General features: G+C 48.4%; 1 protein-coding gene across 1 annotated transcript; it reads right to left on the bottom strand.

Annotated features, from left to right (window-relative positions):
* Positions 1-1,863: 1,863 nt before the first annotated feature.
* On the bottom strand, positions 1,864-22,868 carry LOC309544202 (group 3 secretory phospholipase A2-like). The gene is made up of 5 exons (XM_082243080.1): positions 22,851-22,868; positions 22,385-22,607; positions 9,301-9,433; positions 2,445-2,579; positions 1,864-2,362 (listed from the first exon to the last, which is right to left on the bottom strand). Exons 1-5 carry the CDS (start codon positions 22,857-22,859, stop codon positions 1,879-1,881), a joined length of 984 nt encoding a protein of 327 aa, XP_082099206.1. The 5' UTR covers positions 22,860-22,868; the 3' UTR covers positions 1,864-1,878.
* Between the last annotated feature and the right edge of the window lie 2,346 nt (positions 22,869-25,214).

The raw sequence follows: 25,214 nt of genomic DNA, 5'->3' as shown, positions 1-25,214 counted from the left end.
AGAGACTCGGCCCCCCTCCCACTCTCCCTCTTCCTGGCCTCCTCCTGATCCCCATTCCAGGCTGAAGCTCCATTCCAGGTACTCTCTACTCACTGGCTGAATCCAGGTTCCTGACCTGGCCACCGGGGGGGGGGGGGGGATGGGTGTATCTGGGACAGCTCGGTCCGGGCTGGCCAGGGGAGGAGTGTCTCCAGTGGGGCATGGAACCAGGCTCAGCTCAGACACAGTTTACATCATCCATGTTAGGGGGGAGGCCTGCGGTCTGCCCTTGTCTTCATACAGCACTCAGTAGGTCAGCAGTGGGGACTTTTTACTTCTCTTCACCAGGAATCCTTTAGGCATGACTGTGGCAAAAGCAGTGCAGCCTTTTTACGGGCATCAAAGAGGCCCAGGGGCAGTTGCCCCCTGCCCCCTGGTCCAATCCTCCCCTGACTGAACGTTTTTTATTATTGAGATCAAGTCAGGTGACCTAAAAATGTAACCTGATTTCACATGCCTCTTACACAGTGCTCCAATCAATAGCACTCCCGATCCAGTGTTGTTGATTGGAGCAATATGCAAGAGGCATCAGACTTCTGGAGATCCATACAATGTGAGACCATTTTTCCAGCTCTCATGTGTGCTGCCAGCACGGGGGGGGGGGGGGGGGTTAACATGATCTGCAGCTCTAGAACAGTAAAAAGAAAAAAACAAGTCTGACATGTGCTTTACATTTTAGACAGCCTGACTTGAATCCCTGTAATAAACAATGTGGGGCTTTAAAATGTTACTAAACCCACAGCAGTAAAATCAGTGTGTATAGCAAGTAAAGAATGCTTTTTATACTCACTATGGAACCTAAGGGGTTAATCCTCCACATTGTGTAAAAAGGCTGTTTGATCCTGTCTCCTCTTATCCTCCCCTGCTTCCAGAGTCTCTAAACCATCTCTGGATAGTACAGAGGCTAGGGGACACTGAGCATGTGCTCAGTTTGGTGTGTATTGCTAGAGAGTTTATTTTTTTCTTGGGAGAGTGCATGTGATCAGCAAAGGGCCAATCAGCACTGTCCAAACAGAGGGTCAGGGGTCCTGCAGCCTCATAGGCCAATTATGGAAGAATGAAAACTCCACCTACAAGCTTTAACCAGACACTTATCGAAGTCACAAGAATGCTATATACTACTGATGAGAAAAGTTATTTAGCAGTTAATATTTACTAAAACTATTGCATTTCCATGTTCTGTGTACTGTGGGGGACCAGATATACTGAATGTAGGCTCCTAGGTTTAATAACACTTTAAGGAGAATATATTTTGAAACATTTCCTAACCAAAGTCATCATATGACAGCTGATATCAAGATTCTAGAACTTGCCCACTATTTTAGGAGGCCTTAGGGTTGATGTATTAGGGAAAATAGGCTGTTTACTTGGTAAGGGAGGTTGCACTTTGCAAGAGACTTAGCCCCAGAGATTAGTGCATGTGGGGAGGTGTCACTTTTTAAAGAATCCCCAATCACATGCTAGAAAAAACACATCATTTTTGCTAATGCATGATTGGATGATGGAAGTCAGGAGAGCTTCACCTCATTCAGTGTGTTCTGGGGAAGATTCCCTTAGCACTGTTCTGGGGAAGATTCCCTTAGCACAACGATAGTGAACCTTGGCACCCCAGATGTTTTGGAACTATATTTCCCATGATGCTAAACTACACTGCAGAGTGCATGAGGATCATGGTGAACATAGTTCCAAAAGATCTGGGGTGGCAAGGTTCGCCATCACTGCCATAGCATATCAACTTCCCTTTCAAAGTAAACAGTTCATTTGCCTTTAGTAAATAAATCCCTATGCATTTCAATCAGAAAACCCATATTGTTTAGAGCTCCATAGTCATCAATACGTTCATTTTTCTTGGCTTATAGTTGTTTCTACTGTCAGCGGGTTCAACTTTCTCTCAATAAATGGAATCTTTGAACCGGAGATGGAGCTATTTTGTGCCTTAGTTGTCCTTCTGTTCCTCTCTTGAGTCCTATGTCTTCTCTTTCGGAAATTTTGTTTGTCAGATTGATGAGAAAAGAGCGACCTTTTCATTTCAGCTTCCTCAGAATCTCCTTTGCCGTCCACTATTATTCCTCCATGGCCTATTACAGATTTCTTTGTCTGTGCCCCCTCTAGTTTTTTCAGCAGTCTTCTCTTACTTTTCACAGCGTTCATAGATGATAAGAGTGAGGAAGGTTTATATTTGCCTTTCTGTGAAGGAGAACCATGTGGGTGTCTAAGCCTGTGAGGGAGGGGAGTAGAAGTTTGTTTGTCTTCAGCGTTACTGTAGTTGAACACTGGGGGTTTGTGAAGTTCAGCTTTTGGTGATGAGCCATTTCTTTTACAGCTAGAAAATAAAATAAAAGAACTGTGATATAATGTAATGTGTCATGATATTATACAAGAGTAGTGATGTGACGCACACTTACCCTCCCCACCAGTGCCATTCCACACACTGCTCTGTCTCTCTCAGGGTGAAGCAGGGCATCTCTACGATGTTGAAAAACATGATGCCTACCAGGGTGGACATTGTGTCATTGACTGTATGTAGGCACTGTCTGAACCTATAGGGGAAAGAAAGGAGATAAGAAAACATCATAAAAGGAAAGCTCTTTTGTTGTGACTTGATAAACAAAGATTTTATATACTGTATGTATATATATATATATATAAATATTAAAAAAAAAAAAGAAAAAATCAGTTTAAAAGCCTCACGAAGACTTAAAATATACAAACTACCTAGGCCTCATGCATGTGGCCGCCTGCATTTAATGCAAGAGATATTGATCTGTAAAGCTAAAGTGGTTGTAAAGTCAGAAGGTTTTTTTTTTCCCCTAATGCATTCTATACATTAAAGTGTTACTGAACCCACAACAGTAAAATCTGTCTGTAGATGCAGAATATCATGCTGGTTATACTCTCTGTGTAACTTAAGTGATTAATCCTCTGCATTGTGTAAAAAATGCTGTGTGATCCTGTATGCACAGATCCTCCCCCTCCTACACAGACATTCTGGACAAGTCCAGATAAGACACAGTAAGTGTAGTTCAGCTGCACATGCTCAGTTTGGTCTCTATTGCTGGATAGAACACTTCCTGGTTTTAGCTGAGCTATTCAGGTCACATGGTATTAACATCACACATGTGAGCGTGTATACAGATCCTAAATGATACCTCGCTAACACCCCACCCCCTGCCATCCTCATCCTCATCTTCATCACACCTGGCACCCCACTGATACCTTTCTAACACCCCACACCCTATCATTCTCATCACACCTGGAAACCCACTGATACCTTACTAACACTCCACCCCCTGCCATCCTCATCTTCTTCACACATGGCACCCCACTGATACCTTGCTAACACCCCACCCCCTATCATCCTCATTACACCTCGCAACCCACTGATACCTTTCTAACACCCTACACCCTGCCATCTTCATCTTCTTCACACCTGGCATCCACTGATACCTTGCTAACACCCCACCCCCTGCCTTCCCCATCCTCATCTCCATCACACATGGCACCCCACTGATATCTTACTAACACCCCACACCCTATCGTCCTCATCCTCATCACACCTCACAACCCACTGATACCTTGCTAAAACCCCACCCCCTATCTACCTCATCACACCTCACAACCCACTGATACCTTGCTAACACCCCACCCCCTGCCATCTCCATTCTCATTTTCATTACACCTGGCACCCCACTGATACCTTGCTAACACCCCACCCCCTGCCATCTTCATCTTCTTCACACCTGGCATCCCACTGATACCTTGCTAACACCCCACCCCCTGCCATATTCATCTTCACACCTGGCACCCCACTGATACCTTGCTAACAGCCCACCCCCTGCCATCCTCATCTTTATTACACCTGGCACCCCACTGCAACCTTGCTAACACCCCACCCCCTGTCATCCTCATCACACCTGGCTCCCCACTAATACCTTACAAACAACCCACACCCCTCATCCTCATCACACCTGGCTCCCCACTGATACCTTACTAACACCCCACCCCCTTTTATCTTCATCTTCATCACACCGGGTAACCCACTGATACCTTGCTAACACCCCACCCCCTGTCATCCTCATTCCCATCTTCATCACACCTGGCAACCCACTGCAACCTTGCTAACACCCCACCCCCTGCCATCCTCATTCTAATCACACCTGGCAACCCACTGGTACCTTACTAATACCCCACCCCTCTCATCCTCATGCTCAGCTTCATCACACCTGGCCCCATATCATCCTCATTTTCATCACACCTGGCAACCCACTGATACCTTGCTAACACCCCACCCCATGTCATCCTCAGATTGATCACACCTGGCACCCCACTGCAACCTTGCTAACACCCTACCCCCTGTCATACTCATCTTTATCACACCTGACACCCCACTGCAACCTTGCTAACACCCCACTCCTGTCATCCTCATCAGACCTGGCACCCCACTGCAACCTTGCTAACACCCCATCCCCTGTCATCCTCTTCACACCTGGCAACCCACTGTAGCCTTGCTAACACCCCACTCCTGTCATCCTCATCAGACCTGGCACCCCACTGCAACCTTGCTAACACCCCATACCATGTCATCCTCATCACACCTGGAAACACACAACAACCTTGATAACACCCCACCCCTGTTATCCTCATCACACCTGGAAGCCCACTGCAACCTCACTAACACTCCACCCCCTGCCATCCTCCTCCTCATCTTCATCACACCTGGCAACCCACTGCAACCTTGCTAAGACTTCACCCCCTGTCATCCTCATCTTTATCACACCTGACACCCCACTGCAACCTTGCTAACACCCCACCCCCTGTCATCCTCTTCACACCTGGCAACCTTGCTAAAACCCCACTCCTGTCACCCTAATCAGACCTGGCACCCCACTGCAACCTTGCTAACACCCCACCCCATGTCATCCTCATCACACCTGGAAACACACGACAACCTTGGTAACACCCCACCCCTGTTATCCTCATCACACCTGGAAGCCCACTGCAACCTCACTAACACCCCACCCCCTGCCATCCTCCTCCTCATCTTTATCACACCTGACACTCCACTGCAAGGTTGCTAACACCCCACCCCCTGTCATCCTCATCACACCTGGCACCCCACTGCAACCTTGCTAACACCCCACCCCCTGTCATTCTCATTACACCAGGCACCCCACTGAAATCCTACTAACACCCCACCCTCTGTCATCCTCATCACACCTGCCAACCCACTAATACCTTACTAATACCCCACCCCCTGTTATCCTCATCTTCATCACAGCTGGCAACCCACTGATACCACACTAACACCCCACCCTCTACCATTCCCCCACCTAATTTTCATTACACCTGGCAACCCACTGCAACCTTGCTAACACCCCACCCCATCATTCTCATCACACCTGGCAACCCACTGCAACCTTGCTAAAACCCCAACCACTGTCATCCTCATCTCATCTTCATCACACCTGGCACCCCACTGATACCTTACTAACACCTCAGCCCCTGTCATTCTCATGTTCATCACACCTGGCATCCCACTGATACCTCACTAACACCCCACCCCCTGGCATCCTCAAGTTCATCACACCTGGCAACCCACTGATACCTCACTAACACCACACGCCCCACGACAACCAACTGCAACCTTGCTAACACTGCACCCCTGTCATCCTCATCATACCTGACACCCCACTGCAACCTTGCTAACTCCCCACCCCTTGTCACCATCCTCACACCTGGCACCCCACTGCAACCTTGCTAACACCCCACTTCTGTTATCCTCATTACATCTGGCACCCCACTGCAACCTTGCTAACACCCCACCCCTGTCATTCTCATCACATCTGGCACCCCACTGCAACCCTGCTTACACCCCACCCCCTGTCATCCTCATCACACCTGGCAACCTACTGATACCTTACTAACACCCCACCCTCTGTCATCCTCATCCTCAGCCTCATCACACCTAGTAACCCATTGATACCTTCCTAATACACTACCCCTGTCATCCTCATTCCCCCTATAACCCACTGCCAGCTTCCAAACACCTGAATTGAGATAGCAGCCTATTCCAATGTTGAAAGGACAAGGGTCTCTTCCCCACAAATGGGTGGTGGCCGGTAACGTGGTCTGTGGATGGGGGCATCTTGAAATTTGGAACACTATGTTAACAATAAAGATGCCTCCCCCAGGTGAATGATTGTTACTAAACCAAAAACAGTAAAATCAGTCTGTATATGCAGTAAAGCATGCTTGTTATACCCCTTAGTGTGGATCCCAAATATTTAATCCTCTGCATTGTGTAAAAAGGCTGTTTCGATCCTGTCTTCTCTGATCATCTCCTACCTCCACAGAATCTAAAAAATAACCTAATATTTACAGTCTATAGAGTCAGGTTGCACAGTTTGGTGTGTATTGCTAGAGAGTTTTTTTTTTCTTGGGAGGGTACATGTGATTAGCACAGGGCCAGTCAGCACTGTCCAGACATGTTCAGGCAGATAATCAAGGGTTTTGAAGCCTGATAGGACAATCGTGGGAGAAATGAAAACTCCTCCAACAAGCTATCAGCAGGGGCGTACCTAGAGCATTTGGCACCCGGGGCAGATCCTATATCTGGCACCCCCCCCCAGACGGGCAGGTGACACGCCACACATCGACATGTCATCAAGTGACGTCGCGTGTAGCGCCTCCACGCACTGCAGCCTAAAACCTGAAATAATCCTCCTCCCTCTGCTCCCCACGGTGGCCAGGCCTCCCCCTCCTCCGCAAAAATGGGGCCGACTGTAACTGCCAGTGGCGTCACTAGGGTTGGTGTCACCTGGTGCAGTAAAACATGGTGCGCAATCTAATAAAAATCTAAAGGACTGCAGCTATAACTGCAGGTAAAATTTAGAAAAACCCATTTACATTACACAGCCCCTGTACCACTGGACCCCTTTACATTACACAGCCCCCATACCTCTGGACCCCTTTACATTACACAGCCCCCATACCTCTGGACCCCTTTACATTACACAGCCCCCCGTACCTCTGGACCCCTTCACATTACACTCCCCCCACACCTCTTGACCCCTATCACATTACACAGCCCCCCAAACACCTCTGGACCCCTTTACATTACACAACACCTCCTCACACCTCTGAACCATTTTACATTACACAGCCCCCCCATGGACCCCTTTACATTACACAGCACTCCCCCCCATGGACTCCTTTACATTACACATCCCCCCTCCCCTGTGGGCCCCTTTACATTGTACAGCCCCCCCGTGGGCCCCTTTACATTACACAGCCCCCCGTGGGCCCCTTTACATTACACAGCCCCCCCCATGGGCCCTTTTACATTGCACAGCCCCCCCATGGGCCCCTTTTACATTGCACAGCCCCCCCATGGGCCCCTTTACATTGCACAGCCCCCTATGCACCCCTTACATTATACAGCCCCCCATGGAACCCTTTAGATTATGCAGCCCCCCCAATGAACCATTTACATTATACAGCCCCCCCCATTGGAACCCGTTAGATTATATATACAGGCCCCCCCAATGAACCATTTACATTATACAGCCCCCCATGGAACCCTTTAGATTATGCAGCCCCCCCAATGAACCATTTACATTATACAGCCCCCCCCATTGGAATCCGTTAGATTATATATACAGGCCCCCCCAATGAACCATTTACATTATACAGCCCCCCCATGGAACCCTTTAGATTATATATCAGCCCCCCCTTCCCAAAGAACTATTTACAATATACACCCCCCCATAAACTATTTACATTACACAGCAAAAGCCCCCCCACCCAGGAACTATTTCAATTACACAGCAAAAGCCCCCCCCCCCCCATCCTACCTTATCTATTAGTAGGAGAGCAAAGCAGGAAGCAGTGAGTGTAAAGCAGAACGGGACAGGGAGAATCATCAGTGCTGAATATACAGCGGGAACTGCCGAAGTTAAGTTAACAGCAGGTGATTGGTTGCTAGGGGGTCCTAGCAACCAATCACCTGCTCATTAACTTCAGCATTAACTTAAAGTTAACTCCGGCAGCGCCCGCTGTATATTCACCGCTGAAGTCTCTTCCTGTCCCGTTCTGCTTTAAACTCACTGCTTCCTGCTCCGCTCTCCTGTGTCAGTGAGCAGCGGAGGCAGTCCAGCAGCTGGCCCTGGGTGCCACCCTGGGGCTCCCTGGCACCCCCCAATGTGTGGCACTCGGGGGGCGGACCGCCCCTCACCCCCCCCCCCTGTTGGTATGCCACTGGCTATCAGCACTCGGTAATGCAAGTCAAAAGATTGCTCTAATTGCTATATACAGCTGATGAAAAAAGGTATTTACTAAAATAATTGCACTTCCATGTTCTGTGGGAGATGAGATACAGTGAATGCAGGCTCCTGGGTTTAGTAACACTTCAGGATAAAAAGCCTTCTGTGTGCAACAACCCCCCTAATACTTACCTGAGCCCCATCTGGATTCAGTGATGTTGCACGGGAGACTCGGCTGTCTGAGACTCCCCTCCTCATTGGCTGGGACAGCAGCATGGCGCCATTGGCTCACGCTGGTCAACCAAATCCAGTGAGCCAATGAGGAGAGAAAGGGGGCAGGGCCGGGCCTCTTCTTCATGTCTGAATGGACACAGGGAACTGCGGCTTGACCTGTACATGACTGGTTGATGGAAATCAGCAGAGCTTCACCACATTCACTAAGCTCTGGGGAAAATGAGAGCAGCTGCACTTGCAAAGGGTACAGTCTATTTGCTTTTAGTAAATCAGCCTCAATGAGTATTACTTATGCATATTGAGACTCATTAGCCACAGCAGCTATGTGCAGTGCGATACCCAACTGTACTGCTTTTACACGTTACTGTATTATCTTGAATAACACTGTATCTTTATGTGTAGCAAACAATAGTTTTTATTTAGCAAAGAGTACAATATTGCCCAGCATTCAGTCTTGTAAAAAACTGCCAAGGAACTGACAGGTGCCATATAAGACCCAATTTATAGAGGGTATCAAAGCAGAGATGGTGAGATTTTTTCATGCTGTGTGGAATTTGACACCCGCGTGATCCTGGTAATGTCTGACATAATCTACTCTTTGCTGAGCGGCAATACTAATAAGAAATGAGTCACTCCTCCTCACATTTATATTATTTCATGCAAAAGATAAAAGGTTTTTCTAATGATCACCGTAATTCTATTCCCACACTGTGGTTGTAAAGCTATTAATATTTCTGTAACACGGGAGAGTTCATTTTTCACTCACCTCTGATCACAGTCACAGTGTGATATTGTGTGCAGTTTGTAATTTCGGATGCCATACTGATATTCAAATGACTGGATTTGTGGAACGCAATGGTCATGTTCTCTGCAGCAAAGATCCACTCCACTGAACACTCCTAAACAAAAATGAGTAATTAGTTCACACATGTGTTTGTATTCGAATATCTTTAATCTAAAGAGAAGGGGGGAAAGGAGTCACAGCAGGGAGTGGATAGTAGAAAATTCACAGTCTGTAGCAGTGTCGGAGGGCGAGAAATAATATAGGAGTTGATACATTGAGAATGAGAGGACACAGTATAGAGACCGGGAAAGCAGCCACAGTGGAGGAGTGGGATATTCAGGGCACAGCCTGCAGCATATATACCGGGAAAGCAGCCACAGTGGAGGAGTGGGTTATTCAAGGCACAGCCTGCAGCATATAGACCGGGAAAGCAGCCACAGTGGAGGAGTGGGATATTCAGGGCACTGCCTGCAGCATATAGGCAGGGAAAGCAGCCACAGTGGAGGAGTGGGATATTCAGGGCACAGCCTGCAGCATATAGACCGGGAAAGCAACCACAGTGGAGAAGTGGGATATTCAGGGCACAGCCTGCAGCATATAGACCGGGAAAGCAGCCACAGTGAAGGAGTGGGATATTCAGGGCACTGCCTGCAGCATATAGACAGAGAAAGCAGCCACAGTGGAGGAGTGGGATATTCAGGGCACTGCCTGCAGCATATAGATAGGGAAAGCAGCCACAGTGGAGGAGTGGGATATTCAGGGCACAGCCTGCAGCATATAGACCGGGAAAGCAGCCACAGTGGAGGAGTGGGTTATTCAAGGCACAGCCTACAGCATATAGATCGGGAAAGCAGCCACAGTGAAGGAGTGGGATATTCAGGGCACTGCCTGCAGCATATAGACAGAGAAAGCAGCAACAGTGGAGGAGTGGGATATTCAGGGCACTGCCTGCAGCATATAGACCGGGAAAGCAGCCACAGTGGAGGAGTGGTATATTCAGGGCACTGCCTGCAGCATATAGACAGAGAAAGCAGCCACAGTGGAGGAGTGGGATATTCAGGGCACAGCCTGCAGCATATAGACCGGGAAAGCAGCCACAGTGGAGGAGTGGGATATTCAGGGCACTGCCTGCAGCATATAGGCAGGGAAAGCAGCCACAGTGGAGGAGTGGAATATTCAGGGCACAGCCTGCAGCATATAGACCGGGAAAGCAGCCACAGTGAAGGAGTGGGATATTCAGGGCACTGCCTGCAGCATATAGACAGAGAAAGCAGCCACAGTGGAGGAGTGGGATATTCAGGGCACTGCCTGCAGCATATAGACAGAGAAAGCAGCCACAGTGGAGGAGTGGGATATTCAGGGCACTGCCTGCAGCATATAGACAGGGAAAGCAGCCACAGTGGATGAGTGGGATATTTAAGGCTCAGCCTGCAGCATATAGACAGGGAAAGCAGCCGCAGTGGATGAGTGGGATATTCAGGGCACTGCCTGCAGCATATAGACAGAGAAAGCAGCCACAGTGGAGGAGTGGGATATTTAGGGCACAGCCTGCAGCATATAGACAGAGAAAGCAGCCACAGTGGAGGAGTGGGATATTCAGGGCACTGCCTGCAGCATATAGATAGGGAAAGCAGCCACAGTGGAGGAGTGGGATATTCAGGGCACAGCCTGCAGCATATAGACCGGAAAAGCAGCCACAGTGGAGGAGTGGGTTATTCAAGGCACAGCCTGCAGCATATAGACCGGGAAAGCAGCCACAGTGGAGGAGTGGGATATTCAGGGCACTGCCTGCAGCATATAGACAGGGAAAGCAGCCACAGTGGATGAGTGGGATATTTAAGGCTCAGCCTGCAGCATATAGACAGGGAAAGCAGCCGCAGTGGATGAGTGGGATATTCAGGGCACTGCCTGCAGCATATAGACAGAGAAAGCAGCCACAGTGGAGGAGTGGGATATTCAGGGCACTGCCTGCAGCATATAGACAGGGAAAGCAGCCACAGTGGAGGAATGGGTTATTCAAGGCACAGCCTGCAGCATGTAGACAGGGAAAGCAGCCACAGTGGATGAGTGGGATATTCAGGGCACTGCCTGCAGCATATAGACAGAGAAAGCAGCCACAGTGGAGGAGTGGGATATTCAGGGCACTGCCTGCAGCATATAGACAGAGAAAGCAGCCACAGTGGAGGATTGGGATATTCAGGGCACAGCCTGCAGCATATAGACCGGGAAAGCAGCCACAGTGGAGGAGTGGGTTATTCAAGGCACAGCCTGCAGCATATAGACTGGGAAAGCAGCCACAGTGGAGGAGTGGTATATTCAGGGCACTGCCTGCAACATATAGACAGAGAAAGCAGCCACAGTGGAGGGGTGGGATATTCAGGGCACGGCCTGCAGCATATAGACCGGGAAAGCAGCCACAGTGGAGGAGTGGGATATTCAGGGCACAGCCTGCAGCATATAGACAGAGAAAGCAGCCACAGTGGAGGAGTGGGATATTCAGGGCACTGCCTGCAGCATATAGACAGAGAAAGCAGCCACAGTGGAGGAGTGGGATATTCAGGGCACTGCCTGCAGCATATAGACAGGGAAAGCAGCCACAGTGGATGAGTGGGATATTTAAGGCTCAGCCTGCAGCATATAGACAGGGAAAGCAGCCACAGTGGATGAGTGGGATACTCAGGGCACTGCCTGCAGCATATAGACAGAGAAAGCAGCCACAGTGGAGAAGTGGGATATTTAGGGCACTGCCTGCAGCATATAGACAGAGAAAGCAGCCACAGTGGAGGAGTGGGATATTCAGGGCACTGCCTGGAGCATATAGACAGGGAAAGCAGCCACAGTGGAGGAGTGGGATATTCAGGGCACTGCCTGCAGCATATAGACAGGGAAAGCAGCCACAGTGGAGGAGTGGGATATTCAGGGCACTGCCTGCAGCATATAGACAGGGAAAGCAGCCACAGTGGATGAGTGGGATATTCAGGGCACAGCCTGCAGCATATAGACAGAGAAAGCAGCCACAGTGTAGGAGTGGAATATTCAGGGCACATCCTGCAGCATATAGACAGAGAAAGAAGCCACAGTGGATGAGTGGGATATTTAAGGCACAGCCTGCAGCATATAGACAGGGAAAGCAGCCACAGTGGATGAGTGGGATATTCAGGGCACTGCCTGCAGCATGTAGACAGGGAAAGCAGCCGCAGTGGATGAGTGGGATATTCAGGGCACAGCCTGCAGCATATAGACAGTGAAAGCAGCCACAGTGGAGGAGTGGGATATTCAGGGCACTGCCTGCAGCATATAGACAGGGAAAGCAGCCACAGTGGAGGAGTGGGTTATTCAAGGCACAGCCTGCAGCATATAGACAGAGAAAGCAGCCACAGTGGAGGAATGGAATATTCAGGGCACAGCCTGCAGCATATAGACAGAGAAAGCAGCCACAGTGGAGGAGTGGGATATTCAGGGCACAGCCTGCAGCATATAGACAGAGAAAGCAGCCACAGTGAAGGAGGGGAATATTCAGGGCATAGCGTGCGGCATAGAGAAAGGGAAAGAAGCCACAGTGGAGGAGTAGAATATTCAGGGCATGGCATGTGGCATAGAGAAAGGCAAAGAAGCCACAGTGGAGGAGTGGAATATTCAGGGTACAGCATGCAGCATATACACAGCGAAAGCAGCCACAGTGGAGGTGTGGAAAATTCAGGGCACAGCCTGCAGCATATAGACAGATAAAGCAGCCACAGTCGAGGAGGGGAATATTCAGGGCATAGCGTGCGGCATAGAGAAAGAGAAAGAATCCACAGTGGAGGAGTGGAATATTCAGGGCATGGCGTGTGGCATAGAGAAAGGCAAAGAAGCCACAGTGGAGGAGTGGAATATTCAGGGCACAGCCTGCAGCATATACACAGCGAAAGCAGCCACAGTAGAGGTGTGGAATATTCAGGGCACAGCCTGCAGCATATACACAGCGAAAGCAGCCACAGTGGAGGCGTGGAATATTCAGGGCACAGCCTGCAGCATATACACAGTGAAATCAGCCACAGTGGAGGAGTGGAATATTTAGGGCACAGCCTGCAGCATATACACAGAGAAAGCAGCCACAGTAGAGGAGTGGAATATTCAAGGCACAGCCCGCAACATATAGACAGAGAAAGCAGCCACAGTGGAAGAGTAGAATATTTAGGGCACAGCGTGCGGCATACAGAAAAGGAAAGAAGCTACAGGGGAGGAGTGGAATCTTTAGGGCACAGCCTGCAGCATAAAGACAGAGAAAGCAGCCACAGTGGAGGAGTGGAATATTCAGGTAACAGCCTGCAGCATTTAGACAGAGAAAGCAGCCACAGTGGAGGAGTGAAACATTTAGGGCACAGCCTGCAGCATTTAGACTGAGAAAGGAGCCACAGTGGAGGAGTGGAGAATTCAGGGCACATCCTGCAGCATAGGGGAATGAGAAAGCAGGCACAGTGGAGGAGTAGAATATATTCAGGGCACAGCCTGCAACATATAGACAGGTAAAAGAGCCACAGTGGAGGAGTGGAATATATTCAGGGCACAGCCTACAGCAGTGATGGCGAACTTTGGCACCCCAGATGTTTTGGAACTACATTTCCCATGATGCTCAACTACATTGCAGAGTGGATGAGCATCATGGGAAATGTAGTTCCAAAACATCTGGGGTGCCAAGGTTCGCCATCACTGGCCTACAGCATAAAGACAGGGAAAGGAGCCACAGTGAAGGAGTGGAATATTCAGGGCACAGAGTGCGGCATGGAGACAGGGAAAGCAGCCACAATGGAGGAGTGGAATATTCAGGGCACAGCCTGCAGCATAAAGACAGGGAAAGGAGCCACAGTGGAGGAGTGGGATATGCAGGGCACAGTGTGTAGCATATAGACAGGGAAAGCATTCATAGTGGAGGAGTGGAATATCCAGGGTACAGTGCGCAGCATTGAGAAAGGGAAAGAAGCCACAGAGGAGGAGTGGAATATTCAGGGCACACCCTGCAGCATAGAGACAGGGAAAGCAGTCACAGTGGAAGAGTGGAATATTCAGGGCACAGCGTGTGGCATAGAGAAAGGGAAAGAAGCCACAGTGGAGGAGTGGAATATTAAGGGCACAGCGTGTGTCATAGAGAAAGGGAGAGGAGCCACAGTGGAGGAGTGGAATATTTATTTATGGAGACGGAAAGCAGCCACACTAGAGGAGAGGAAAATTCAGGGTACAGCGTGAGGCATAAAGATTGGGAAAGGAGCTACAGTGGAGGATTGGGATATTCAGAGCACAGCCTGCAGCATATAGACAGAGAAAGCAGCCACAGTGGATGAGTGGATTATTCAGTGTACAGCGTGCAGCATTGAGAAAGTGAAAGAAGCCACAGTGTAGGAGTAGAATATTCAGGGCACAGCCTGCAGCATAGAGACAGGGAAAGCAGTCACAGTGGAGGAGTGGAATATTCAGGGCACAGCGTGTGGCATAGAGAAAGGGAGAGGAGCCACAGTGGAGGAGTGGAATATTCATGGAGACGGAAAGCAGCCACACTAGAGGAGGGGAAAATTCAGGGCACAGCGTGCGGCATACAGAAAGGGAAAGAAGCTACAGGGGAGGAGTGGAATCTTTAGGGCACAGCCTGCAGCATAAAGACAGAGAAAGCAGCCACAGTGGAGGAGTGGAATATTCAGGTAACAGCCTGCAGCATTTAGACAGAGAAAGCAGCCACAGTGGAGGAGTGAAACATTTAGGGCACAGCCTGCAGCATTTAGACTGAGAAAGGAGCCACAGTGGAGGAGTGGAGAATTCAGGGCACATCCTGCAGCATAGGGGAATGAGAAAGCAGGCACAGTGGAGGAGTAGAATATATTCAGGGCACAGCCTGCAACTTATAGACAGGTAAAAGAGCCACAGTGGAGGAGTGGAATATATTCAGGGCACAGCCTACAGCATAAAGACAGGGAAAGGAGCCACAGTGAAGGAGTGGAATATTCAGGGCACAGAGTGCGGCATGGAGACAGGGAAAGCAGCCACAAGTGGAGGAGTGGAATATTTAGGGCACAGCCTGCGGCATGGAGACAGGGAAAGCAGCCACAATGGAGGAGTGGAATATTCAGGGCAAAGGGTGCGGCATGGAGATAGGGAAAGCAGCCACAGTGGTGGAGTTGAATATTCATGGCACAGCCTGCAGCATAAAGACAGGGAAAGGAGCCACAGTGGAGGAGTAGGATATGCAGGGCACAGTGTGTAGCATATAGACAGGGAAAGCATTCATAGTGGAGGAGTGGAATATCCAGGGTACAGTGTGCAGCATTGAGAAAGGGAAAGAAGCCACAGTGGAGGAGTGGAATATTCAGGGCACACCCTGCAGCATAGAGACAGGGAAAGCAGTCACAGTGGAAGAGTGGAATATTCAGGGCACAGCGTGTGGCATACAGAAAGGGAAAGAAGCCACAGTGGAGGAGTGGAATATTAAGAGCACAGCGTGTGTCATAGAGAAAGGGAGAGGAGCCACAATGGAGGAGTGAAATATTTATTTACGGAAAGCAGCCACACTAGAGGAGAGGAAAATTCAGGGTACAGCGTGAGGCATAAAGATTGGGAAAGGAGCCACAGTGGAGGATTGGGATATTCAGAGCACAGCCTGCAGCATATAGACAGGGAAAGCAGCCACAGTGGATGAGTGGAATATTCAGTGTACAGCGTGCAGCATTGAGAAAGGGAAAGAAGCCACAGTGGAGGAGTAGAATATTCAGGGCACAGTGTGCAGCAAAGAGAAAAAGAAAGCAGTCACAGTGGAGGAGTGCAATATTCAGGGCACAGCCTGCAGCATAGAGACAGGGAAAGCAGTCACAGTGGAGGAGTGGAATATTCAGGGCACAGCGTGTGGCATAGAGAAAGGGAGAGGAGCCACAGTGGAGGAGTGGAATATTCATGGAGACGGAAAGCAGCCACACTAGAGGAGGGGAAAATTCAGGGCACAGCGTGAGGCATAAAGATTGGGAAAGGAGCCACAGTGGAGGATTGGGAAATTCAGGGCACGGCATGCAGCATATAGACAGGGAAAGCAGTCACAGTGGAGGAGTGGAATATTCAGGGCACAGCCTGTTGCATATAGACAGGGAAAGCAGTCACAGTGGATGAGGGGGATATTCAGGGCACAGCCTGCAGCATATAGACAGAGAAAGTAGCCACAGTGGAGGAGTAGAAAATTCAGGGCACAGCATAGAGAAAAGGAAAGCAGCCACAGTGGAGAAGTGGAATAGTCAGGGTACAGCATGTGGCATGGGGACAGGGAGAGGAGCCATAGTGGAGGAGTGGAATATTCAGAGCACAGTCTGCAGCATATAGACAGGGAAAGCAGCCACAGTGGAGGAGTGGGATATTCAGGTAACAGCCTGCAGCATTTAGACAGGGAGAGGAGCCATAGTGGAGGAGTGGAATATTCATAGCACAGTCTGCAGCATATAGACAGGGAAAGCAGCCACAGTGGAGGAGTGGGATATTCATGGCACAGCCTGCAGCATACAGACAGGGAAAGGAGCAACAGTGGAGGAGTGGAATATTCAGGGCACAGCATGCAGCATAGGGGAAAGGGATCAACAGGCACAGTGGAGGAATAGAATATATTGAGGGCACAGCCTGCAGCATTAAGACAGGGAAAGGAGCCACAGTGGAGGAGTGGAATATATTCAGGGCATAGCCTGCAGCATATAGACAGGGAAAGGAGCCACAGCGTGTGGCATGGAGACAGGGAAAGCAACCACAGGGGAGGAGCAGAATATTTAGGGAACAGCCTGCAGCATATAGACAGGGAAAGCAGCCACAGTGAAAGAGTGGGATATTCAGGGCACTGCCAGCAGCATATAGACAGAGAAAGCAGCCAGAGTGGAGGACTGGAATATTCATGGCACATCCTCCAGCATACAGACAGGGAAAGGAGAACCAGTGGAGGAGTGGAATATTCAGGACACGGCGTACAGCATAGGGGAAAGGGGCCACAGTGGAGGAGTGGGATATACTCAGGGCACAGCCTGCAGCATATAGAAAGGGAAATGAGCCACAGTAAAGGAGTGGAACATTCAGGGCACATCATGGAAAGCAGCCACAGTGGAGGAGTGAAATATTCAGGGCACAGCATGCGGCATGGAGACAGGGAAAGCATCCACAGTTGAGGAGTGGAATATTCAGGGCACAGCATGTGGCATGTTTCATGGCTCTCACCATGCCATACAGACGCCAGGCGTGGCCACTGTTAACCACTTGCCGACCGCCGCACGACTATCTACGGCGGCGGTCAGCCCCTCACAGGCAAAGTGACGTAGGTCTACGTCGCTCGCCTGTGAGGGTTTAGGGAGCGAGCGCGCGCCGCCGGAGGCGCGCTCCCGCGTGGTCACGGACCCCCCCGCGCGTGTGACCGGCGGACCCGATCGCCGCCGGCCACTCTGCGATCGGCGGGGGAGAGGGAGAAAGTCAGGCAGCTTGTGTAAACAAGCTGCCTGTCATTCTCCTCTCTGTATGAGAGATGATCACATGGATCTACTATGTAGATCCATTGATCACTCTGCATACAGTTGAAGCCACAGCCAATCACAGTTAGAATCACGCCCCTAGGGACACACACAGCCCCTCCCTCTCAAATAAAGTTAACCCTTTCACTACCAGTGTATTTTTACAGTAACAGTGCATATATATAGCACTGATTACTGTAGAAATGTCACTGGTAACCCCAAAAGTGTCAAAAATGTCAGTCAAGGGTCCGATCTGTCCGCCGCAATGTCGCAGTACCGCAAAAAAAATCGCAGATCGCCGCCATTACGCGTTAAAAAAAAAACAACAAAAATGACAAAAATCTTTCCCTTTGTTAGTAAACGCAATAACTTTTGCGCAAACCAATCAAAATACGCTTTTTGCGATTTTTTTTACCAAACATAGGTAGCATAAAACAAATTGGCCGAAAATATTAAAAAATTTTGATTTTTACATTTTTTTTTGGGGGAATTTCATATAAAAAAAAGGGAAAAATATTGCTATTTTTGCAAAATTTAAGCTCTTTTTTTGTTTATAGCGCGTGATCAAAAAATCGCACAGGTGATCAAATACCGCCAAAAGAAAGCTCTGTTTGTGGGAAAAAAAGGACGCCAAATTCGTTTAGGTACAGCGTCGCACGACCGCGCAATTGTCCGTTAAAGTCACGCAGTGCCGAATCGCAAAATACCCTCTGGTCGTTTAGCAGCCAAATCCTCCGGGGCTTAAGTGGTTAAGTACCTAACAGGGGATTTGAACCTGGATATTTTGATGTTCTGTCCTGTTATCCTGCCTCACTTCAGCTCATATGGATCCAGTCTTGTTTATCTGGCATTGCCTGCAGCACTAGGGGGCTGGACTTTACCTCAGTATGCTCCTGTCTCTCATTTTCCACCTGAAGCTAATTGCTCATTTGAGCAACGTATAAAACACTGCCTCTCCCTGAGAGCAGCGTCAGTTCATTATTCCTTGTTGACAGGTTTTGTTCCTATGTTCTTGTCTCCTGAGCTTGTTTTCCAGACTGACTCCGGCTTCTGACCTTGCCTCCGCTCAGTGTTTATCCTGACTTGTGGCATCTTTTTTTTTTTTTCAAAACGTTTTATTGAATAATAAAGATACAATACAGCAAAAATGACAACCATATGCAAGTAAACAAACATATACAGTATATACCAAAACAATTGAGTTCCCCACCCACATTTGCAGACATAGAAAGGCCAATAAGACCCAGGACCAACTCAAGGCATCGCAAGCTCCAAGCTATGCGTATTGGTCCAGGAGCATCTGTCAAATCTTGCATAGAATGTGTAACCTGTAATGGTATACCAAACCCAGAGAGGGGAAGGTTCAGGTCCAAAATCCCTATACCCAAAAACGTGAAGGAGTATAGAAACACAGTAACAAACCCGTACAGCTTAGGAACATAAAAGAAAAAGAGAACCACTGTGAGGCACTCTAAGCAAAAAGGGTCATGACCTTGCACGTGGACGTGCTCCGGGCCCAACCGGCCCAGGCACAGAAACGGTAGGGAGGGGGGAATCAAAAAGAGGGAGAAAATAAAAGAAAGAACAAAAAAATGGTCGTCGGGAAAGGCTGTGGAAAGGTGCGAGCCGTGTGGACCAGCCAGACAGGTCAGAGCACCTAAATGAGGTAGGGGGCAGGGAGGGGGAAGGAGGGAGGCAGGGCAAGGAGGGGGAAGGGGAAGGTTGTGGCATCTTTTGACTAGGGTTATTCCTGGACTATCCTTCCGTTTGTATTCCTGCCAATCCTGTTAATTGGAGCACTTTTCCTGCCAAGCCCCCGTGCACAGATTTACAGCCCAGGTGGCTTTCTTATCTGGTCACCTTGGACTGTGGATATCTGCAAGGGTGAGCGTACATCTCTGCGCTACAGACTCCAACCAAGGTAAGCCCAGACAGCATGGAGACAGGGAAAACAGCCACAGTGGAGGAGTGGGATATTCATGGCACTGCCTACAGCATATAGACAGAGAAAGCAGCCACAGTGGAGGAGTGGGATATTCAGGGCACAGCCTGCAGCATATTGACAGAGAAAGCAGCCACAGTGGAGGAGTGGGATATTCAGGGCACTGCCTGCAGCATATAGACAGGGAAAGCAGCCACAGTGGAGGATTGGAATATTCAGGGCACAGCCCGCAGCATATATACAGGGAAAGCGGCCACAGTAGAGGAGTGGAATATTCAGGGCATAGCGTGTGGTATAGAGAAAGGGAAAGACGCCAGAGAGGAGGAGTGGAATATTCAGGGCACAGCATGCGGTATAGAGAAAGGAAAGAAGTCATAGTGGAGGAGTGGAATATTCAGGGCATAGCATGCGGTATAGAGAAAGGGCAAGAAGCCACAGTGGAAGAGTGTAATATTCAGGGCACAGCATAGATAAAGGGAAAGGAGCCACAGTGGAAGAGTAGAATATTCAGGGCACGGCCTACAGCATATAAACAGGGAAAGTAGCCACAGTAGAAGAGTGGAATATTCAGGGTACAGCATGCAGCATATAGACAGGGAAAGCACCCACAGTGGAGGAGTGGAATATTCATGGCATATTGTGCGGCATGGAGACAGGGAAAGCAGCCACAGTGGAGGAGTGGCATTTTCAGGGCACATCCTGCAGCATATATACAGGGAAAGCAGCCACAGTGGAAGAGTGGAATATGCAGGGTACAGCCTGCAGCATATAGACAGTGAAAGCAGCCACAATGGAGGAGTAGAATATTCAGGGCACAGCATGTGGCATAGACAAAGGGAAAAAAGCCATAGTGGAGGAGTGGAATATTCAGGGCACTGCCTGCAGCATATAGACAGAGAAAGCAGCCACAGTGGAGGAGTAGGATATTCAGGGCATAGGGTGCGGCATAGAGAAAGGGAAATAAGCCATAGTGGAGGAGTGGGATATGCAGGGCACAACCTGCAGCATATAGACAGGGAAAGCAACCAGTGGAGGAGTGGAATATTCAGAACACAGCCATGCAGCATAGAGAAAGGGAAAGCAGCCACAATGGAGGAGTGGAATATTCAGGGCACAGCCTGCAGCATATAGACATGGAAAGCAGTCACAGTGGAGGAGTGGGAAATTTAGGGCACAGCGTGCGGCATAGAGAAAGGGTAAGAAGCCACGATGGAGGAATTGAACATTGAGGATGAGAGTGAGAGGGCACAGGCTGTAGCATAGAGACAGGAAACCGAGGCACAATGGAAGAGTGGATTTCGGATTATAGAGCACAGCCTGCACCATAGAGAAAGGGGAAAAAGTGCAGTGGTGGAGTGAAACAGAGAAAACTAGAGCAAAGAGCAGGGCAGGCTGCACACAAATAAAGCAAAAGAAGGAACCACAGTTGAGGAGTGGAATATTGGGGATAAGAAGCCATAGCCTGGACCACAGAGACAGGGAGAAGTAACCACAGTAGTAAATGGAACAGGCATAATAAGAGGGCACAGCCTGCTGTGCAGATTAAAGTGCATAGCATAGAGACAGGGAAAGAAGGAGCCACAGTGAAGGCGTTGAACGTGATAGCACACATCCTGGATTGGAACTTTGCAGAGCCAGAGCAAAGAATCCACAATGGAAAAGTGGTACAGAGCATATAACAGCACATAACCTGCAGCAGGGAGCCAGAGGATGAAAGCTACAATGGAGGAGTGAAACAGAGAGGTTGACACCACACCACCTACATCAGTGAGTAGAGCAGAAGGAGCCACAGTCTAGAGGACAGACCAGAGCCAAGAAGAAGAACAGTCATAGTAAAGGAGAATGGAACCTACAGGAAAAAAATCAGAGGGGCAGTGGAATACTGGGGCAAAGAGCAGAAAGGGAGGGGGTACCTGTTACTTAAAGTGGAAGTAAACCCTTCTATTATTTTCAGCCAAGGAAGCTGCCACCCCGGCCTCTGTTTAATCTTCATCTGCTATGAAACTGCACATGTGATCAGTTATGACACCAGCCACTGGATGGTTTTACAGTTTGGTTGAGAGCACAACCATTATGACAGGTACATTTCTGGCACATGTCGGGAATGTAACTGTTTTTTGAAAGTGTTAAGTCTTTGGGTTTATTTCAGCTTTAAGGATGTAATTCTGGAAGCATGTCACAATTTACTAGTAGTGCTCATAGTAAATGGGCAATGCCATTTTCTCTTTACAGGGTAGGATTTATGAAGACATTAATGCTAACAAGAAAATTTTCGCCCTTAGGCTGGCCATACATGGTAAATTTTCTTGTACAATTTTCTGTTAGATTTTCCACAAACCACATAATATGAGATCAAAGCTAAACAACACTTTCACTTGTATCCAATTAGGCAGGCCTTTGTACTACATTGTTGAAGGTAAATTTCAAGAAAATTGTACAGAAAATTGCAAGAAAATTGTATATTGTATGGCCAGCCTTAAATACCCAGACTGATTCAGGATAATTAAAGCAGCAATGTCCCAGATTCAGTAGAAGTAAACATATAGTGAAAGCAGTTCATCCAATAAACCAGCCCCTGTAAGCTTTTTACTGACTTTTGCTTTGCCATTTTTTGGTGTATCCATCTCACCTAGGTTGGTGAAGTTCTCGGCGGTGCTCCCGACTCCACACCATAGTGTTCCTGGCATTATCCAGCTCCGTCTGTGGCGAATGTGATTATTCTCTCCATTCACGTGGATGAAAGCGGCTGGGTAAAGCACTGCCACCAACACAAACGTGCCCCTCCACATCTTTACATGCAGCCAAATGACACAGCAAATTCTCAAAGCTGCATACACTGCAGATGTTGGTGTCTTTAACAAATCAATAAGTATAACAGGGGATTGGAGATCTGCCACATACTCTATAAAGGAATTACAATAAAGAGTCAGCTACAGATCAAGCAGTAGAGCATACACACGTGCAGCTTTATAAATCAGAGAGAATTCCTGCCTTTCATCTGTCAGGAGATAGAGCTGCAGCTGATGCTTTTATAGTCTCTAATAGATGAGGTGATGTGTGATAACCTGCGCTATGACACACCTACTCCCTTTTACCTTCAGCATCTTTATTACCAGCAGCATAGGTGTGGACAGCCTATCGCATTACAGTGTGCACCTCAAAACATGTGTGCATGTGTATATTTACTGATGGTGTAAGTAGAGCAGTGGGCAGCGTCAGTAGGGCAGAGGTTGGTGTCAGTAGGGCTGTGGATGGTGTCAGTAGGGCAGAGGTTGGTGTCAGTAGGACAGTGGATGGTGTCAGTAGTTTTTATTAGTATAAGTTAATTTTTTATAAATTTTCTTTTTATTACGAGCCCCGTTAGGGGGCTTTGGTGAAATATTAGGGGTTTGAACTAGTGATCGACCGATTATCGGCAAAGCTGATATATTGAGGGTCGATATGCACTTTGCCCGATATATCGGAATCAGCCTTTTGATTTACCGATATTGCCGATATTTCAGGAAAGTGCTTGTACCGGGGTGATGGCTGCAGCTAGAGGCATCACCCCGGTACTGGTGTCCATAGCCGACGGTCGGCTGTCTTGTAATGATAACCAATGCGGCTGAGAAGCTGCTCGGCTGTCATTCCAAGGAGCGGGAGGGGACGTCCCCCCCCTCCCGCGGCTCGCCAGAGTCTCCCCTCTCACCGGGAGACCCGGGCATCCTACCTTCACTGTTGCCGTCTGACCGGGTCTCCATTTCTTTGAATTCGGCACCGCTGAGTATCCGGAAGTGATGTTATGACATGACATCACTTCCGGGTACTGGCGGCGCCAAATTCAAAACTTTACAGCATTCAAAACTGCCAAACTTGGCGTTTTGAATGCTTTTAAGTGCAGAGAAGGGGTTTGGAGTCTTTTAGACCCCCAGATCCCTCCATCACAGTACCTGTAGAAAAAAAAAAAAAAAGATAAAAAAATATCGGCCAATACCAATATCCGATGACCAAAATATCGGTATCAGCTGTAAAAAAAAGATATCGTCGATCAATCTTTTGGACAGGGTGGAATCTGCTACACAGGGTGATCAGGCTGTGCCCTGGCACACCCAGTGCGCACGCCTATGACCATCAGGTCTTTTCCTGGATGGTGCATGTTCTCCAATGCACTTGTGCTGGTGTGGTATGATAATGCATACAAGGGCCTGCCTTCTGAGCCACGGTTAAAGAGACACTCCACTATCTGTATCTATGAGGGGTCTTAAAAACGTTTCTGCACTTTTATTTTTTTGTTGGAAACCGTGAGGGCGGGAGGAGTAGTAATTGGTCATGTCTGAGAGTGTCATGTGACTAGTCTGTCTGGAAAGCCGGCTGACCGCGCAGTTTAGTATTACTGTAGTTGTCACGGTGTGGTAAAGATGGCTGCGAAACCTATAAAAAAAAAAAAGTTGGGAAACTTTTTGAAGGACCCTCCTATAATGTTAGTATAATATAATGCCACATAATGAAAAAAACTACAACCCTGTGTGGTCTGAACAGCCCTGTACAGATCTCTATGTTTTACACATTGTAAGAAAAACCCTCAGCACTCTTGTAGCAGTTAAATGTTACTAAACCCAGGAGACTGCATTTACTATATCTGGTCTCCCACAGTACACAGAACATGGAAATGCAATTATCTTATTAAATATAAACTGCTAAATACCTTTTTCTCATCAGCTGTATATAGCAGTCTTGTGACTTCTATTTGTTCCTGGTAAAGCTTTTAGGAGGAGTTTTCATACCGCACTGGCTGTCTTATCAGGATGCAGGACCCCTGACCCTCTGTCTGGACAGTGCTCATTGGCCCTGTGCTGATCACATGCATTCTCCCAAGAAAAAAAAAACACACCAAACTGAGCGTGTGCAGCCTGACTCCAGTAACTCTGTCTAATCCGGACCTGTTTTGGAATCAGTGGAAGAAGAGGAGGATCTGTGCATACAGGATCAAACAGCCTTTTTACACAATGCAGAGGATTAACCTCTTAGGTTCTAGAGTGAGTATAACAAGCATGCTTTACTGCATCTACAGACTGATTTTACTGTTGTGGGTTTATTAACACTTTAAATTCTATCTGTGGTCAAAATGTAAAATCATAGTAATTTCCACATTGAATTTCATTTATTTAAAAAAAAAAAAAGAGAGGGATGCGTAAGGTGGAGGACATTAGTAGGATGGAGGACCTCCGGACACCAGCACGAGAAATATGCTGCACTATGGTGAAACTGGGACCTATTTGTTGTATTTGAAGAGGGTGCTACTCTGATGGGTACATAGTCTCCTGGTGTGTGAGCTTTCCCGTTCAGATCATTTCTTGCCGGATGCCCCTCTCCCTCCCTACCCTTTTGCCTCCCCCCTTTTTTTATACCCCCCCCTTTCTCTCTATTCTCCTCTCTCTCCTTCTTTCCTCCTCCCTTGCCCCCCCCCCCCTTCGACACTT

This window comes from Pelophylax lessonae, assembly GCF_965119305.1.
Source record: "Pelophylax lessonae genome assembly, chromosome: 1".
Taxonomy (NCBI): Eukaryota; Metazoa; Chordata; class Amphibia; order Anura; family Ranidae; genus Pelophylax; species Pelophylax lessonae.
Note: the sequence above shows the minus strand (reverse complement) of the source record. Positions and strands in the feature narration are given on the sequence as shown.

Excerpts from the sequence above, each read along its gene's own strand:
- LOC309544202 (XM_082243080.1), bottom strand. Across the intron at positions 9,434-22,384 it reads CGAGAACTTCACCAACCTAG|GAGTGTTCAGTGGAGTGGAT; the intron begins GTGAGATGGATA and ends ATTTTTGTTTAG. Across the intron at positions 2,363-2,444 it reads GAATGGCACTGGTGGGGAGG|CTGTAAAAGAAATGGCTCAT; the intron begins GTAAGTGTGCGT and ends TTTATTTTCTAG.